General features: G+C 48.7%; 1 protein-coding gene across 1 annotated transcript in view; it reads right to left on the bottom strand.

Moving 5' to 3' along the window:
* Window positions 1-19,914, bottom strand: part of LOC144507780 (tetratricopeptide repeat protein 39A) — a 76,706-nt gene that overhangs the window by 23,915 nt on the left and 32,877 nt on the right. The window contains exons 5-10 of the mRNA XM_078235063.1: window positions 17,482-17,549; window positions 13,332-13,396; window positions 10,604-10,703; window positions 8,845-8,910; window positions 3,629-3,737; window positions 645-712 (exon numbers count right to left, since the gene is read on the bottom strand). Of these exons, the coding sequence (XP_078091189.1) occupies window positions 645-712; window positions 3,629-3,737; window positions 8,845-8,910; window positions 10,604-10,703; window positions 13,332-13,396; window positions 17,482-17,549 (476 nt within the window). The remainder of the gene's footprint in view (window positions 1-644; window positions 713-3,628; window positions 3,738-8,844; window positions 8,911-10,603; window positions 10,704-13,331; window positions 13,397-17,481; window positions 17,550-19,914) is intronic.

The raw sequence follows: 19,914 nt of genomic DNA, 5'->3' as shown, positions 1-19,914 counted from the left end.
GTGGAAGTTGAGGATAGGAGGTTGTGGGCAGAGGGACGGGTGGGGGACAGTAAAAGTTTTAAAGTTTATTTATTAGTGTCACAAGTAGGCTTACATTAACAGTGCAATGAAGTTACTGCGAAAATCCCCTAGTCGCCACAGAATACAGGATCATAACCCCTTCCCCCCCCCCCCCTTTTGACCCTGCCAACGGCCTCATAGAATCCCTACAGTGCAGAAGGAGGCCATTCAGCCCATCGAGCCTGCACCGACCACAATCCCACCCATAACCCCAGGTATTTACCCAACCAAACCCCCTCACCTACGCAGGATAAAAGCAAATTACTGCGGATGCTGGAATCTGAAACCAAAAGAGAAAATGCTGGAAAATCTCAGCGGGTCTGGCAGCATCTGTAAGGAGAGAAAAGAGCTGACGTTTCGAGTCCAGACGACCCTTTGTCAAAGCACAAAGCAGACGTGAGCCCCAATCATAAAAATAATGCCCATTTTGGGTTGAGAGCTCGATGGCAGGGTCAAATGGAGGGGAGGAGGGAGGGTCATGACCTCTGGGCCTCCCATAGGAGGGACAAGCCAGCCCCCAGATTTGATCAATGGATAACGTCACTTGGACGTGGTAAGAAATTAAATGAAGGCACGGCTCCTACCTTGGGATAGCGAGCGAGGTAAGGCTGAAGGAGAACCACTGCATCAGTGATTTCCTCCTCTCCTGTTCCTAAATACAAGAGGAGGGGAAAAAAAAGCATGAAAATAGCATTTCAGAATCTGGATACAAGCGACGCTGCGTATCCCAAAGGGAGCTTTCAGAGCGCTCCACAGATATATCTCCGAGGGATCCCACAATCACCAAGTCAGAACAAAGAAAATTACAGCGCAGGAACAGGCCCTTCGGCCCTCCAAGCTTGCACCGGCCATGCTGCCCGTCTGAACTAAAACCCCCTACCCTTCCGGGAACCATATCCCTCTATTCCCATCCTATTCATGTATTTGCCCCTTAAAACTCACTATCGTATCCGCTTCCACTACCTCCCCCGGCAACGAGTTCCAGGCACCCACCACCCTCTGTGTAAAAAAACTTGCCTCGTACATCTCCTTTAAACCTTGCCCCTCGCACCTTAAACCTATGCCCTTTAGGAATTGACTCTTCCACCCTGGGAAAAAGCTTCTGACCATCCACTCTGTCCGTGCCCCTCATGATCTTGTAGACTTCTGTCAGTTATGTACCCCACGGGGAGGGGAATCCCCACAGTGGGAAACAGCAGCTCAGGGCTGGCTGACAAGGTGGGAAAAATCAACATTGGCTGAAACACGATGGTGGCACAGTGGTCAGCACTGCTGCCTCACAGCGCCAGGGACCCGGGTTCGATTCCCGGTTTGGATCACTGTCTGTGTGGAGTCTGCACATTCCCCCCCGTGTCTGCATGGGTTTCCTCCGGGTGCTCCGGTTTCCTCCCACAGTCCAAAGATGTGCGGGTTAGGTGCATTGGCCATGCTAAATTGCCACTTAGTGTCAGGGGGAATAGCAGGGAAAATACGTGGGGTTATGGGGATAGGACCTGGGATTGTTGTCAGTGCAGACTCGATGGGCCGAATGGCCTTTGAAACAAAGCTGTTACCTACATATTAACAATAGGTTTTTTTTATTCATCTGTGCCAACATGGGCATCGCTGGCTGGCCAGCATTCATTGCCCATCCCTCGTAGCCCGAGAACAGTTGAGCATGAACCACATTGCTGTGGCTCTGGAGTCACATGTAGGCCAGACCAGGTAAGGACGGCAGATTTCCTTCCCTAAAGGGACATTAGTGAATCAGATGTGTTTTTCCAACAATCAACAAGGGTTTCATGGTCATCAATAGATCTTTAATTCCAGATATTTTTTATTGAATTCAAATTCCATTATCTGCCGCGGCGGGATTTGAACCCGGGTCCCCATAACATTAGCAGAGTTTCTGGATTAATAGTCTAGCGATAATACCACTCGGCCATCGCCTCCTCAGGAACAGCACCTCCCAAACCCCCTCTATCCCCTTGAGAGACCAGGGACAGGGGGGCACATAGGTTGATCAGAAAGTCGAGACTTCCCTCCAAGTCACTCACCATCCTGACTTGGAAATACAGCGGCCGTTCCTTCACTGTCGCTGGGTCAAAAATCCTGGATCTCCCTAACAGCACAGTGGGTGCATCTACACATTATGGACTGCAGCGACTCAAGAATGGCAGCCCGCCACCACATTCACAAGGGGGCAATTAGGGATGGATGTCAGATGGTAACTTTGGCAAAGATTCTCACCCCCGGGAATGAAGATTTTTTAAAAAGTGGGTGGATGGGGTTTGGGTCATCAATAAAAAAGATGGTGGTTTAGTGGTATTGTCACTGGACTCGTAATCCAGAGGCCCTGGTTATTCGTCTGTGGGACGGAGGTTCGAATCCCATCATGGCAGCTGGTGAAATTTATATACAATGGTGATCATGAAACCGTCATCAATTGTCATCAAAAACTCATCTGGTTCACTAATGTCCATTTAGGGAAAGAAATCTGCTGTCCTTACTCGGTCTGGCCTACATGTGACTCCAGACCAACAGCGATATGGTTGACTCTTAACTGCCCTTCTGACATGGCCCAGCAAGCCAGGGGCAATTAGGAATGGGCAACAAATACCAGCCTTGCTAGCACATCCAATGAAAGGATCAAAAAAGTACAAACAAGGTAAGAACCCAACCCAAATTTGGGAAACTAAAATTCCTCGCCCTTAGGCAATGGAAACCAACCCAGGAGAGTGCAAGTCACTGAGAGGATTCTGTGCCACTATGCGGCCCCAATATAATTGGATAGATTACTGTTCGGCAAGGAAATGGAGCCAAGACAGATGGATTAAGTTAGGATACAGACTGCATGTGCTTGTCGAATAGCAGAACAGGTTTGAGGGGCTGAATGGCCAGTTATTGTGTTCTCAGTTGGTAGTGCCAGTGCGCAGGGGGATGAAGGAAGAGAGACAAGGGGAGAAGATCCCTTAAGAAGTACCTCCCCTCTCAAATTACTGCTACCATAGAATCCCTACAGTGCTGAAGAAGCCATTTGGCGCATTGAGTCTGCACTGACTCTCTGAAAGAGCATCCCACTCAGGCCTTTTCGCTGCCCTATCCCCAAAACGTGACACATTTACCAGGGCTAAGGGGCAATTTAGCATGGCCAATCCACTTAACCTACACATCTTTGGACACTCGGGGGCAATTTAGCATGGCCAATCCACCTAATCTGCACATCTTTGGACACTAGGGGGCAATTTAGCATGGCCAATCCACCTAACCTGCACATCTTTGGACACTCGGGGGCAATTTAGCATGGCCAATCCACCTAATCTGCACATCTTTGGACACTAGGGGGCAATTTAGCATGGCCAATCTACCTAACCTGCACATCTTTGGAATGTGGGAGGAAACCGGAGCACCCGGAGGAAACCCACACAGACATGGGGGAGAATGTGCAAACTCCACACAGACAGTGACCCGAGGCCAGAATCGAACCAGAGTCTCTGGCGCTGTGAGGCAGCAGTGCCACCGTGCCACCCACGGAGGCGCGACAGGCGCTTTGCTCAAATAAATCTGGAGGCCATCCATTTTCTCTTACCGAGTATGAAAGTAATGAAGGTGTAATAACACAGGAGCAGCATGACGCAGAGAATGGCCCGAAGGTTTGGCACCAGCACTCCATCGTGTAACTGGGACAGACCGTATTCCTGTTGGAAAATACATCAACAACATCAGACTGAGTCGTTAAGTTTAATCGCTTGCAGTCGGGGGTTTGAGATGCAGTCAAGGTCTGGAATTTTACCGTTTCGCCCGCCTTGGAATCGAGGCTCGCAGAACGGAATTCTCCGTTGGCCTCGGGCGGGATTTTATGAGCCTCTCCCGAGCCAGGTCGTTAAAGTCCGGCTATAGTGTCATAGATTCATACAGATATACAGCACGGAAACAGGCCTTTTAGCCCAACTCGTCCATGCCTACCAGGATTCCTAAACAGAACTAGCCCCATTTGCCTGCGTTTGGCCCATATCCCTCTAAACCTTTCCCATCCATGTACCTGTCCGAATGTCTTTTAAATGTTGTAATTGTACCCACCTCTACCACCTCCCCTGGCAGCTCATTCCATACACGCACCACCCTCTGTGTGAAAAGGTCATCTCTCGGGTCCCTTTTAAATCTTTCCCCTCTCACCTTTAACCTCTGCCCTCTAGTTTTGGACTTCCCTACCCTGGGGAAAAGACCTTGGCTATTCACTTTATCTCAGCCCCTCATAATTTTATAAACCTGTAAGGCCTCCCCTCATCCTCCCACGCTCCAGGGAGAAACATTCCCAGCCTATTCAGCCTCTCCTTATAATTCAAACCTTCCAGTCCCAATAACATCCTTGTAAATCTTTTTTGCACCCTTTCCAGTTTAATAACAGCCTTCCTATAGCAGGGTGACCAGGATTGTACGCAGTGTTCCAAATGTGGCCTTACCAATGCTGCAGGGAAAAGCCTGGGAACTACAGGCCAGTGAGCCTCATATCTGTGGTGGGTAAATTGTTGGAAGGTATTTTGAGAGACAGGATCTACAGGCATTTAGAGACGCAAGGACTGATTAGGGACAGTCAGCATGGCTTTGTGAGTGGAAAATCATGTCTCACAAATTTAATTGAGTTTTTTGAAGGGGTAACCAAGAAGGTAGATGAGGGCAGTGCAGTTGATGTTGTCTACATGGACTTTAGCAAGGCCTTTGACAAGGTACCGCATGGTAGGTTGTTGCATAAAGTTAACTCTCACGGGATCCAGGGTGAGGTATCTAAATGGATACAAAATTGGCTTCTTGACAGAAGCCAGAGGGTGGTTGGAGAGAGTTGTTTTTTAAACTGGAGGCCTGTGACCAGCAGTGTGCCTCAGGGATCAGTGCTGGGCCCACTGTTATTTGTCATTTATATTAATGATTTGGATGAGAATATAGGGGGTATGATTAGTAAGTTTGCAGATGACACCAAGATTGGTGGCATAGTGGACAGTGAAGAAAGTTATCTCCAATTGCAACAGGATCTTGATCAATTGGGCCAGTGGGCTGACGAATGGCAGATGGAGTTTAATTTAGACAAATGCGAGGTGATGCATTTTGGTAGATTGGACCAGGGCAGGACTTACTCAGTTAAAGGTAGGACGTTGGGGAGAGTTACAGAACAAAGAGATCTAGGGGTACATGTTCATAGCTCCTTGAAAGTGGAGTCACAGGTGGACAGAGTGGTGAAGAAGGCATTCGGCATGCTTGGTTTCATCGGTCAGAACTTTGAATACAGGAGTTGGGACGTCTTGTTGAAGTTGTACAAGACATTCGTAAGGCCACACTTGGAATACTGTGTGCAATTCTGGTCACCCTATTATAGAAAGGATATTATTAAACTAGAAAGAGTGCAGAAAAGATTTACTAGGATGCTACCGGGACTTGATGGATTGAGTTATAAGGAGAGGCTGAATAGACTGGGACTTTTTTCTCTGGAGCGTAGGAGGCTGAGGGGTGACCTTATAGAGGTCTATAAAATAATGAGGGGCATAGAACATAGAACAGTACAGCACAGAACAGGCCCTTCGGCCCACGATGTTGTGCCGAGCTTTATCTGAAACCAAGATCAAGCTATCCCACTCCCTAGCATCCTGGTGTGCTCCATGTGCCTATCCAATAACCGCTTAAATGTTCCTAAAGTGTCTGACTCCACTATCACTGCAGGCAGTCCATTCCACACCCCAACCACTCTCTGCGTAAAGAACCTACCTCTGATATCCTTCCTGTATCTCCCACCACGAACCCTATAGATATGCCCCCTTGTAATAGCTCCATCCACCCGAGGAAATAGTCTTTGAACATTCACTCTATCTATCCCCTTCATCATTTTATAAACCTCTATTAAGTCTCCCCTCAGCCTCCTCCGCTCCGCATAGACAAGGTAGATAGTCAATATCTTTTCTCAAAGGTAGGGGAGTCTAAAACTAGAGGGCATAGGTTTAAGGTGAGAGGGGAGAGATACAAGAGTGTCCAAAGGGGCAATTTTTTCACACAGAGGGTGGTGAGTGTCTGGAACAAGCTGCCAGAGACAGTAGTAGAGGCGGGTACAATTTTGTCTTTTAAAAAGCGTTTAGACAGTTACTTGGGTAAGATGGGTATAGAGGGATATGGGCCAAATGCGGGCAATTGGGACTAGCTTAGGGGTTTAAAAAAAAGGGTGGTATGGACAAGTTGGGCCAAAGGCCCTGTTTCCATGCTGTAAACCTCTATGACATGTCTGTAGGATGGTGAAAAAGGCATATGGGACACTCGCCCTTATCAATCGAGGCACAGATTACAAAAGCAGGGAAGTCATGTTGGAGTTGTATAGAACTTTGGTGAGGCCACAGCTGGAGCACTGTGTGCAGTTCTGGTCGCCACATTATAGGAAGGACGTGATTGCGCTGGAGGAGTTCATTTATTAGTGTCACAAGTAGGCTTATATTAACACTGCAATGAAGTTACTGTGAAAATCCCCCAGTTGCCACACTCCGGCACCTGTTCGGGTGTAGGCTCGATGGGCCGAATGGTCTCCTTCTGCACTGTAGGGATTCTATTCTATTCTACGATTCTAACTTCCCATTTTACACTTCTGATAGTAATCCCGCCCCTCTCCCGCTCCCCGCCCCCCCACCCCCCGCTTCCTTGTTACTACTTTGCAGTCAAATGAATATTATCTTCTACCATATAACCTCTCAAACCTTTTCATAATAGATCTCAGTACAGAACATGTCCTCATTTTGTGCTGGGGAAGAATGCCAGATGCATTCATTAATGCATTATTGAGAATACTTTAATTAACCAAGATAATTATGATTCCGACTAATTGACAAAGAAAGGGACACAGTCTGTCTCAGACGGGCACCGCTATCTCTCTAATTAATACAAAGTCACAAGGCACAATCATAGTCTCAGCTCTCAAAATGATAGAAATGTTTTTTTTATTTTATTCGTGTCATAAGTAGGCTGACATTAACACTGCAATGAAATTACTGTGAAAATCCCCTGGTCGCCACACTCCGGCGCCTGTTCGGGTAACACTGAGGGAGAATTTAGCACGGCCAATGCACCCTAACCAGCACATCTTTCAGACTGTGGGAGGAAACCGGAGCACCCGGAGGAAACCCACGCAGACACAGGGAGAATGTGCAAACTCCACACAGACAGTGACCCAAGCCGGGAATCGAACCCAGGTCCCTGGAGGTGCGAAGTAGCAGAATTACGGAACAGGCCATTCGGCCCTTCGAGCCTGCTCCGCCATTCATTTTGATCATGGCTGATCATCAAATTCAATATCCTGATCTCCCCCCCCCCGCTATATCCCTTGATCCCTTTAGCCCCAAGAACGATATCTAATTTCTTCTTCAAATCACACAATGTTTTGGCCTCAACTATTTTCTGTGGGAGTGAATTCCACACATTCACCACCCTCTGGGTGAAGAAATTTCTCCTCACCTCAGTTCTAAAAGGTTTACCCCTTATCCTCAAACATTGCCCCTAGTTCTGGACTCCCCTTTCTCGACTCCCTTTCTGAATCCACCCTGTCTAACCCTGTTAGAATTTTATAAGTTTCTATGAGATCCCCTCACACTCTTCTAAACTCCAATGAATATAATCCTGACCGACTTAGTTTCTCTTCACATCATAGAAGAATCATAGAGGGCAGAAGAGGCCCTTCGGCCCATCGAGTTTGCACAACATGCAAGAAACACTTGAACTTCCACCTAATCCCATCTACCAGCACGTGGTCCTGAATATTGCAGTGTGCCAAGTGCTCATCCCAGTACTTTTCAAAAGGATGTGAGGCATCCCGCCTCTACCACCCTCCCAGGCAGCGCATTCCAGACCATCACCACCCTCTGGGTAAAAGAGTTTTTCCTCATATTCCCCCCCGCCAATCCATAGAATCCCTACAGTGCAGAAGGAGGCCATTCAGCCCATCGAGTCTGCACCAACCACAATCCCACCCAGGCCCTATTCCCGTAACCCCACACATTTACCCTTGCTAATCCCCCTCACTAGGGTTAATTTAGAATGGCCAATCAACCTAACCCGCACGTCCTTGGACTGTGGGAGAAAACCGGAGCACCTGGAGGAAACCCACGCAGACACGGGGAGAATGTACAAACTCCACACAGACAGTGACCCAAGCCGGGAATCGAACCCGGGTGCCTGGCGCTGCGAGGCAGCAGTGCTAACCACTGTGCCACCGTGCCGGGATTAAAGCTCCTGCCCCTCACCTTAAAACTACGTCCCCTCATGACAGACTCTTCAATAGACATAATACAGCACAGGAGGCCATTCTGTCCATCATAGTGGTGCTGGCTCTTTGAAAGAGCTACTAAATGTATCCCTGTCACCCTGCTCTCTTCCTCTAGCCCTTTCCAAGTGTTTACCCAACTCCCATCGGAAAGTTCAGATTTTCCTCTCACTGCCCTTACCGTGGAAGAAAGATTTCCCCTCATCTCAGGTCTGACCTGTTTGACAACAGCTTGAGAAAAGGTTACCTATCCATCAATAATAAAAAGCTACATTCCCCCCATCACTGCACCTCAACAAGTCAACGGCCTTAACCTCCTCAACACGCGCACCAAGACATCACTCCTCGTGTGCGTCTTAAACTTTCCTTTCATCAGCTGGAGCTCACGTTCCCCCTTTTACGGGATATCCTACACTGACCTCCCTCAGTTCACCATTCACTCCCTGTGTGCCCCTGTGAAAGGTCCCTTCTCCATCGCCTCCTTTCAAGGTAGAAATGGCCAAACATCCAGACCCTACCTTGTCACCAGAGAAGCCAGCAAACTCCAACAGCTTCAGGATCCTCGTGGGGAACAGGGACAGTGCCTGAGGACAAGAAAAAGGGACAAGTCAAAACAGGGAGTTGTTCCCTCGTAAAAGACCAGGCCACTGGGGGCTGTGGTCCTTTCACCAATACCTGGTTACCAGGCCGTTTCCCAGTGACGGATGGGAATGGGCGGCACGGTGGCACAGTGGTTAATACTGCTGCCCCACAGCGCCAGGGACCCGGGTTCGATTCCGGCCTCGGGTGACTGTGTGGAGTTTGTACGCTCTCCCTATATCTGCATGGTTTTCCTCCGGGTGCTCCGGTTTCCTCCCACATGCTAGAGATGTGCAGGTTGGGTGGATTGGCCATGCTAAATTGCCCCTTAGTATCTACAGATGTGCAGGTTAGGTGGATTGGCCATGGTAAATTTCCCCTTAGTGTCCAAAGATGTGCAGGTTAGGGGGATTAGCCATGCTAAATTGCCCCTTAGTGTCCCAAGATATGCAGGTTAGGTGGATTGGCTATGTTAAATGTGCGGGGTTGCGGGGCTAGGGCCTGGGTGGGATGCTTGGTTGGAGAGTTGGTGCAGACTCGATCCGCCAGATGCTACTGTAGGGATTCTGTGATTCTAAATGGAAGATCTTCCAACTTCTGGCAACCTAGTGACAGTATCAAGGGCTCCCTGGTCAGGGGCAGCATGGGCTAAATGCAAACTAAACTACCCTCTGGTCTTGTGGTGCAGTGGGTAACCTCCTTGCCTCTGAACCAGGAGCCCTGGGTTCAAGCCCCACGAAAGGACCTAATGGCTAAGGAAGATGCGCTCAATAATGCGGCCCATCAGGTTGAGTATGGACTTGTCAAATCCTTCCAACACACATAGGAATGAGAGCGGGAGAGGTTCCTGGATAGCCATGTGATGGAATGAATATTGGAGTCTCGATGGTCATTATTCAGGCTCGAGTGTCTGGATAGTTTAAAAACATCCTATTGCTTCTAAATGGGATTGTGGATTTTTTTCCCCCTCACTTACAGATACTTTGTTGTGCTCTATGACCATTACAATTAGGAGTTTGGCCGAAGACAAAATAGCACCATGGGATTTTTTACATCCACCTGAGAGACCATAGAATTCCTACAGTGCAGAAGGAGACTATTCAGCCCATCGAGCCTGCACCGACTCTCTGAAAGAGCATCTTACCTGGGCCCATCCCCCGCCCTAACCCGTATCTTTGCGCATTTAGCATGGCCAATCCACCTAACCTGCACATCTTTGGACACTAAGGGGCAATTTAGCATGGCCATTCCATCCAACACATCTTTCGGACTATGGGAGGAAACCCACGTAGATATAGAGAGAACATGCAAACTCCGCACAGACAGTGACCCAAAGCCAGAATCAAACCGGGGTCCCTGGCGCTGTGAGGCAGCGGTGCTAACCCACTGCGCCACCGTGCCTCGCCATGCTGTCTCACCCGAAAGTCTCCCTCGGTGTCACACCAAAAGCATCAGCTCAGTTTCTGCCCTCACGTCTCTGGACTGGGACGTGAACCCATCACCTTCTGACTCAGCGGCGAGGGTGCTTCCCGCGGAGCCACGGCGCGTGCTGGAATCGAATGGCTTTAAGGAAAGCTGAAGCTCTCCATTCGGCCCGACGACACCCAACTCGGCTTTGCCGAGAGGGATCCCAAAGTTTTCCCCTTCTGTCTTGAGCCTCTCCCTTAATGAACAAGTCACCTCGAGTTTCCACCTTACCAGATTAAAGGCTCCGATTCCTAACGAAACGCCTCCTTCTAAATGCGAGTGATTCGGTCCTTTACTGAAGAGACTTGACTGTAGGAAACTGTGGAGCTCCCTGCCAACAACACAGGAAAGGAGGGATTAGCAGGGTAAATCTATGGAATTACTGGGATAGGGCTTAGGTGGGATTGTTGGGGGTGCAGACCCGATGGGCCGAAAGGCCTCCTTCTGCACTGTCGGGAATCTATTATTCTATGGATCAAGGCATATGGGTGGGGAAGGGGGGATCAGTATATTGAATTCGATGATCAGCCATGATCAAAATGAAGGGTGGAGCAGGTTCGAAGTGCCTCCTCCTGCTCTTAGTTTCAATGTTAATCAATCTCACCACAAAGGCAGCAGTCCGAACACCCCAGGTAGCCTCAATACCCAGAGGTCATTGGAAAGTCATTTAAGCCAGGGGTTCAACTGGACTCTATCCAGTTGCTCCCTTCTTGGAGACGAGGTGAGATAGAGGTAGCGTGGACAGAATAGAATTGTTTCCCTTTGAAGGAGAATACTGGAACCAGAGGACATAGATTCAAGGTAAGTGGCAGTAGGTGCAGAGGGGGTATGAGGAAGAACTTTCTTACACAGAGGAGGGTGGGTGTCTGGAATTCACTGCCCGAGTTGGTGGTGGAGGCAGAGATCCTAAACTCTATTAAAAAGTAACTGGATCTGCCCCTGAAGTGTTGTAAGCTACAGGCCTATGGGCTGGGGCAAGGAAGGTGGGATTAGAAAGTGGCCTCAGGCTGGCATGGACAAGATGGGCCTCCTTCTGTGCACGATAGCACAGTGGTTAGCACTGCTGCCTCACAGCGCCAGGGACCCGGGTTCGGTTCCTGGCTTGGGTCACTGTCTGTGTGGAGTCTGCACGTTCTCCCCATGTCTGCGTGGGTTTCCTCCGGTTTCCTCCCACAGTCTGAAAGACGTGCTGGTTAGATGCATTGGCCGTGCTAAATTCTCCCTCAGTGTAACCCGAACAGGCACAGGAGTGTGGCGACTAGGGGGATTTTCACAGTAACTTCATTGCAGTGTTAACGTAAGCCTACTTGTGACACTAATAAATAATCTTTAAACTTAAAACTTAAACTTTTCTATGGTCCTATGTTAGAACCTGCCTGTGATGCCAAGGTGGTCAATAAAGCCACCTGAGCTACGAAGGTTCATATGTGGAGGATGACAACTCCACAGGGTTAATAATGTCTCCCAACCAGTATCCCAGGGACAGCAATTTCGATTTATATCACAACACATTTACTCAACAGAACCAGGCTGTTCAACCCTATTGGTATAGTAAGAAGTCTCACAACACCAGGTTAAAGTCCAACAGGTTTATTTGGCATCACGAGTTTTCGGAGCGCTGCCCCTTCATCAGAGGAGTGCCCACCCAAGTCCAACGCTGGCATCTCCACACCAATCCCATTGGTGGTTATGATCCCTTACAAAGCCCTGGTTAGACCACACCAGGAGGACTGAGAGTAGCTCTGGGCACTACACCTTAGGAAGACTAAGGCTAGAAGTTTATCACCTGTAGGATTCTGTAATCCACCTAACCTGCACATCTTGGGACACTAGGGTAGAAGAATCTGCAGGGCAGGAGGAGGTCATTCGGCCCATCGAGTCTGTACCGACAACCCAGGCCCTATCCCCGTAACTCACATATTTACCCTCCTAGTCCCCCAACACGAAAGGGGCAATTTATCATGGCCAATCCACCTAACCCGCACAACTTTGGAGAAAAATTAGGAAAAGCGTTTCACAGCTTAAATGTGGTAAAGTATTCCGGGGCTACTCCGGGAATTATCAGAGAAAAAAAGAAATGACAGAAAGCAAACATTAGAAAGGAAGTTTATTTTATCAGTGTCACAAGTAAGGCTTCATAGAATCATAGAAACCCTACAGTACAGAAAGAGGCCATTCGGCCCATCGAGTCTGCACCGACCACAATCCCACCCAGGCCCTACCCCCATATCCCTACATATTTTACCCGATAATCCCTCTAACCAACGCATCCCCGGACACTAAGGGGCAATTTTAGCATGGCCAATCAACCTAACCCGCACATCTTTGGGTTAACACTGCAATGAAGTTGCTGTGAAAATCCCCTCGTCGCCACACTCCTGTTCGGGTACACTGAGGGAGAATTTAGCACGGCCAATGCACCTAACCCAGCACGTCTTTCCGACTGTGGGAGGAAACCGGAGCACCCGGAGGAAACCCACACAAACACGGGGAGAATGTGCAAACTCCGCACAGACAGTAACCCGAGGTCGGGAATCGAACCTGGGTCCCTGGCGCTGAGAGTAAAGTCAAAGTTTATTTATTAGTCACAAGTAAGGCTTACATTAACACAGCAATGAAGTTACTGTGAAAATCCCCCTAGTCGCCACACTCCTGTTCGGGTACACTGAGGGAGAATTTAGCACGGCCAATGCACCCTAACCAGCACGTCTTTCAGACTGTGGGGGGGGAAACCGGAGCACCCGGAGGAAACCCACGCAGACACGGGGAGAATGTGCAGACTCCACACAAACAGTGACCCAAACCGGGAATCGAACCCGGGTCCCTGGCGCTGTGAGGCAGCAGTGCCAACCACTGTGCCACCATGCCGCAAGGAAGGGACTGATGGCCTTCGAGAATGGGAAGGGGAATGGGAGAAAATTGCGGATGAAAGATGGGAACAAAGAAAACCTGAACTCACTTGTAAATCATGAAACTGCTCCTCACTTTAATTCCTCCCTTGATGAAGCTGACCATGTTCTCATCCTGGAAGCACAAATACAGGACAAGGAACGTCCACATTTTAACACCAACTGCGCTGTTTCAGTGTCAGCACGCATTAAAGAACAAAGTACTTGAGAAGATGGAATTATTGAACATCAGAGACCTGGAGTCAGGTTCAAATTCCGCTAAGGTAGAATTTGAGTTTTAAAAAAATTACTGAGGCTGCCTTATAATTTCAAATTTATTGATTGAATTTAAATTCCACACAGGGGCCGTCCATGGTGGGTTTTGAACCCTGACCCCCATTAGCCTGGACCTTGGGATTACTAGTCCAATGACATTACCACCACCATCTCCCCCAAATTGGATGGCTCATGGTAACTGGGCTGCAACACTGTGGAAACGGACATGATAATTTTGCATTTAATCTCCAATGAAATCTTAGAATCACTACAGGAGGCCATTCGGCCCATCGAGTCAGCACCAACAACAATCCCACCTGGGCCCTATCCCCCGAACCCCATGGATTTCCCCTGCTAATATCCCAGATATAAGGGGCAATTTAGCATGGCCAATCTACCTAACCTACACATCTTTGAACACTACAGGGCAATGTTCCGAGCAGACAGGGAGGAGTTGGTAGGTTAAAGGAACCGTGGTGCACGAAAGCTGTGTGGGACCTAGTCGAGAAGAAAAGGAAAGCGTACAAAAGGTTCAGAGAGCTTGGCGAAGATCGGGATCTAGATGAGTATACGGCTTGTAGGAAGAGCCTAAAGAAGGAAATTAGGAGAGCCAGAAGGGGTCACGAGGAGGCTTTGGCAAGTAGAATTAAGGAAAACCCTAAGGCGTTCTATAAATATGTGAAGAGTTAAAGGATGAGACGTGAAGGAATAAGGCCTATAAAAGGTGAAGGCGGAAAAATCAGTACGGAACCAGTAGAAATGGCAGAGGTGCTTAATGAGTATTTTGCCTCGGTTTTCACAGAGGAGAAGGACATGGGTGGATGTACTGTGGGCTTGCGGTGGACTGAAAAGATTGAGTATGTGGAACTTTAACAAAGAGGTTGTGCTGGAATCTTTGAATGGCATCAAGATAGATAAGTCGCCGGGTCCGGATGGGATGTACCCCAGGTTACTGTGGGAGACGAGGGAAGAGATTGCAGAGCCTCTGGCGATGATCTTTGCATCGTCGATGGAGACGGGAGAGGTGCCGGAGGATTGGAGGATTGCGGATGTGGTTCCTATTTTCAAGAAGGGGAATAGGGATAGCCCAGGAAATTACCGACCGGTGAGTCTAACCTCAGTGGTTGGTAAGCTGATGGAGAAGATCCTGAGGGGCAAGATTTATGAGCATTTAGACAGGTTTAGTATGCTCAAGAATACTCAGCATGGCTTTGTCAAAGGCAGATCGTGCCTTACGAGCCTGGTGGAGTTCTTCGAAAATGTGACTAAACACATTGACGAAGGGAAAGCGGTAGATGTGGTTTATATGGATTTTAGCAAGGCGTTCGATAAGGTCCCCCATGACCCCATGAAAGGCTTCTAGAAAAAGTGAGAGGGCATGGGATCCAAGGGACTGCTGCCCTGTGGATCCAGAACTGGCTTGCCCAAAGGAGGCAGAGAGTGTGTATAGATGGGTCTTTTTCTAATTGGAGGTCGGTCACCAGTGGTGTGCCCCAGGGATCGGTTCTGGGACCCTTGCTGTTTGTCATTTTCATAAATGACCTGGATGAGGAAGTGGAGGGATGGGTTGGCAAGTTTGCCGACGACATAAATGTTGGTGGGGTTGTGGATAGTCTGGAGGGATGTCAGAAGTTACAGAGGGACATAGATAGGATGCAAGGCTGGGTGGAGAAGTGGCAGATGGACTTCAACCCAGATAAATGCATCGTGGTCCATTTTGGCAGGTCAAATGGGATGAAGGAGTACAATATAAAGAGAAAGACTCTTAGTACGGTAGAGGATCAGAAGGACCTTGGGGTCCGGGTCCATAGGACTCTAAAATCGGCCCCGCAGGTGGAGGAGGTGGTTAAGAAGGCGTATGGTGTGCTGGCCTTTATCAATTGAGGGATTGAGTTTAGGAGTCTGGGGATAATGATGCAGCTATATAAGACCCGCATCAGACCCCACTTGGAGTACTGTGCTCAGTTCTGGTCGCCTCATTACACGAAGGATGTGGAAAAGATTGAAAGGGTGCAGAGGAGATTTACAAGGATGTTGCCTGGATTGAGTGGCATGCCTTATGAGGATAGGCTGAGGAAGCTCGGTCTTTTCTCCTTGGAGAGACGTAGGATGAGAGGAGACCTAATAGAGGTATATAAGATGTTGAGAGGCATAGATTGGGTGGACTGTCAGAGGCTTTTTCCCAGGGTGGAAATGGCTGCTACGAGAGGACACAGGTTTAAGGTGCTGGGGGTACAGGGGAAATGTTAGGGGGAAGTTTTTCACACAGAGGGTGGTGGGCGAGTGGAATCGGCTGCCGTCAGTGGTGGTGGAGGCAAACTCAATAGGGTCTTTTAAGAGACTCCTGGATGAGTACATGGGACTTCATAGGATGGAGGGTTATAGGTAGGCCTAAAAGGTAGGGATATGTTCGGCACAACTTGTGGGGCCGAAGGGCCTGTTTTGTGCTGTAGTTTTCTATGTTTCTACTAGGGCGCAATTTAGCATGGCCAATCCATCAAACCTACCAACTTTAGACACCAAGGGGCAATTATGCATGGCCAATCCACCCCTACCCGCACATCTTTAAACTGTGGGAGGAAACCGGAGCACCCGGAGGAAACCCACGCAGACACGGGGAGAACGTGCAAACCCCACACAGACAGTCACCCAAGGCCGGAACTGAACCCGGGTCCCTGGCGCTGTGAGGCAGCAGTGCGAACCACTGTGCCACCGTGCCGCCCCAGATCGTCTGCCACTCTCTGTATCTCTCCAAATACTCGGCTGTGGCTAAGTAAACCGAGCCACAAATGGCATTTGGTCTGGGGACTTTGGAAATCAGAAACAGCCAGCCCCGAGTGAGTGAGTTTGTTTTTTCCTTCAGGTTATCTTACATCTGCAGCCGGGTGCAATGGGCCAATATTGCGTTAGATCTGGTATCAAAGAAAGAACTTGGATTTCGACAGAGCATCTTTCACAACCTCTGGATGTCACAAAGCACTCAGAAAAAGTGCAAGAAAACACAGCAACCAAATGTGGGCACAGCTAGGTATGAGTGCGGTGAAATGCGATGAAGGCCAAATTTAATTTTTATGCATTCGTGGGACATGGGCATCACTGGCTGGGCCAGCATTTACTGCCCATCCCTAGTTGCCTGAGGGCAGTTGAGAGTCAACCACATTGCTGTGGCTCTGGAGTCACATGTAGGCCAGACCAGGTAAGGACGGCAGATTTCCTTCTCTAAAAGGACATTAGTGAACCAGATGGGTTTTTCCGACAATGGTTTCATGGTCATCAGTAGATTCTTAATTCCAGATTTTTTTTATTGAATTCAAATTCCACCATCTGCCGTGGCAGGATTCGAACCCGGGTCCCCAGAACATTAGCTGAGTTTCTGGATTAATAATCCAGCGATAATACCACTGGGCCATCGCCTCCGCATTATGGGTTTTTTAAAAGTTTATTTATCAGTGTCACAAGTAAGGCTTACATTAACACTGCAATGAAGTTACTGTGAAGATCCCCGAGTCGCCACACTCCGGCGCCTGTTCGGGTACACTGAGGGAGAATTTAGCACGACCAATGCACCCTAACCAGCACGTCTTTCGGACTGTGGGAGGAAACCGGAGCACCCAGAGGAAACCCACGCAGACACGGGGAGAACGTGCAGACTCCACACAGACAGTGACCCAAGCCGGGAATCGAACACAGGTCCCTGGCACAATGCTAACCACTGTGCCACCCCATGGTTTGGTGTTGGTGCTTAAGGGATAGATATTGGCCATGACACTGGGGAGAATGTTCGTCGAGTAATACTGCGGGATCCCTGAGGTCTGTCTGAGGGAGCAAATGGAAGCTTTGTGAAATATTTAAGCGCACAATGTCAAAAAAGGAGGGTCTGACGTAGACATTGTTGCTGTATTCCGATCAAGCTGTTCTGTCTGATATTAGGTTGTCTGCACTTACCTGTAGAAAAGTGAGGGCTGCTCTCTGTAGTAAACACTCTGCGTAGCAGACCTCTGCGTGGACTTCCTCTGCAAAACAAATCATAACACAGATGCAGACAGGTTAACCTTTGCAGGTCTGTCTTTAATCTTTATGTTCCAAATACAGCACTTGTCATGCCCTGAGTACAGTCGTGTGGTGGTTACGGCAAGTTGGAGAATCGTTAATTGCTGAGAAAAGACATTTTGTCAAAGTTTTTCATCTTGCACTCATCAGGTCAATTGAAGGAATACCAAGGGCGGCATGGTGGCACAGTGGTTAGCGCTGCTCCCTCACAGGGCCAGGGACCCGGGTTCGATTCCCGGCTTGAGTCACTGTCTGTGTAGAGTTTGCACATTAGGTGCATTGGCCGTGTTAAATTCTCCCTCAGTGTACCCGAACAGACTCTGGGGTGTGGCGACTAGGGGATTTTTACAGTGACTTCATTGCAGTGTTAATGTAAGCCTACTTGTGATACTAATAAATAAACTTTAAAAATTGGGGCGGCACAGTGGTTAGCACTGCTGTCTCAGCGCCAGGGATCCGGGTTCGATTCCTGGCTTGGGGCACTGTCTGTGCGGAGTCTGCACATTCTCCCTGTGTCTGCGTGGGTTTCCTCCAGTTTCCTCCCACACTCCAAATATGTGCGGGCAGGCGGATTGCTAGTGTCAGGGGGACTAGCTAGGGTAAATGCATGGGGTTACGGGGATAGGGCCCGGGGGGGATTGTGGTCGGTGCAGGCTCGATGGGCTGAATGGCCTCCTTCTGCACGGAAGTGGATTCTATTCTATGATACCAGGGGATTTTCCCAGTAACTTCATTGCAGTGTTAATGTAAGCCTACTTGTGACACTAATAAATAAAGTTTAAAAAAACTATGTCAGGTGAAGCAACAACTTTATGCTGGATGGCTGTGATGATTGGGAAACGTGACTTAAAGGGACGATGGTGGATAGACAAGGACGAATATTTAAGGAGCGCATGAGTGAACTGCAACAATGGTTTATTCCTGTCTTGTACAAATGCAAATCAAGAAAGGAGACCAAAATTCCATGGTTTGCAAGGGAAATAATATTAGATCCAAGGAGAAGGTACACAAAATGGCCAGATAAGAAACCACAGATTTGAGGATCGGGAGCAGTTTAGAATTCAGCAAAGGAGGACCAAGGGACAGATTAAGAAGGAGAAGATACAGCGTAAAGGTGTCGTTTCCCCTGACATTGGTTTTCTTGCGATTGGCCAGATGGGCGCAAGATGAACAGCTGTGACAGATGGCTTTTTTCAGCAATGCTCAAGTTCTGTACAACCAAACCACTAACTGCTGATTCAGGGGTTACCAGCTCAATGAGCAGGTTGGAAGGTTTAGATGCACCATAGAAAGCATCCTGTCCAGATGTATCACAACTTGGTACGTCTCCTGTTCTGACCAAGATCGCAAGAAACTACAAAGGGTTGTGGACGAAGCCCAGTCCATCACGCAAACCAGCCTCCCATCCATTGACACTGTCTACACTTCCCGCTGCCCCGGAAAAGCAGCCAGCATAATCAAGGACCCCACACACCCCGGACATACTCTCTTCCACCTTCTTCCATTGGGAAAAAGATACATCTGCACTCTCTCGTTTCCTTCTCTATGAACGGTATGTTTTGTCTGTATAGTGCGCAAGAAACAATACTTTTCACTGTATCCCAATACACGTGACAATAATAAATCAAGTCTAATTAAATACCCAAACTAGTCCACCAGCGTTCTTTCGCGAGGGGAATTGTCCTCACCGCCTGCCCTGGTCTACCTGGTGACTCCAATCCCAGGCTACATTACTACATTGGCATCACATCCACAAACATCCACTCCCTCCATCACCGACGCTCAGTAGCAGCAGTGTGTACCATCTACAAGATGCACTGCAGCAATTCACTGAAGATCCTTAGACAGCACCTTCCAAACCCATGGCCACTTCCATCTCGAAGGACAAGGGCAGCAGATACATGGGAACACCACCTGCAAGTTCCCCTCCAAGTCACTCCCCATCCTGACTTGGAAATATATCGGCCGTTCCTTCACAGTCACTGGGTCAAAATCCTGGAATTCCCTCCCGAACGGCATTGTGGGTCAACCCACAGCACGTGGACTGCAGCGATTCAAGAAGGCAGCTCACCACCACCTTCTCAAGGGGCAACTAGGGATGGGCAATAAATGCTGGCCTAGCCAGCGACACACATGTCCCACGAATGAATAAAAAACCTTTAACAACTCCTGCCAAATATATCATAAGAACATAAGAACATAAGAAATAGGAGCAGGAGTAGGCCATCTAGCCCCTCGAGCCTGCCCCGCCATTCAATAAGATCATGGCTGATCTGACGTGGATCAGTACCACTTACCCGCCTGATCCCCATAACCCTTAATTCCCTT

This window comes from Mustelus asterias, chromosome 19, assembly GCF_964213995.1.
Source record: "Mustelus asterias chromosome 19, sMusAst1.hap1.1, whole genome shotgun sequence".
NCBI classification, from domain to species: Eukaryota; Metazoa; Chordata; class Chondrichthyes; order Carcharhiniformes; family Triakidae; genus Mustelus; species Mustelus asterias.
The sequence above is the reverse complement of the archived record's forward strand: the minus strand, read 5'-3'. Positions and strand labels throughout refer to the sequence as shown.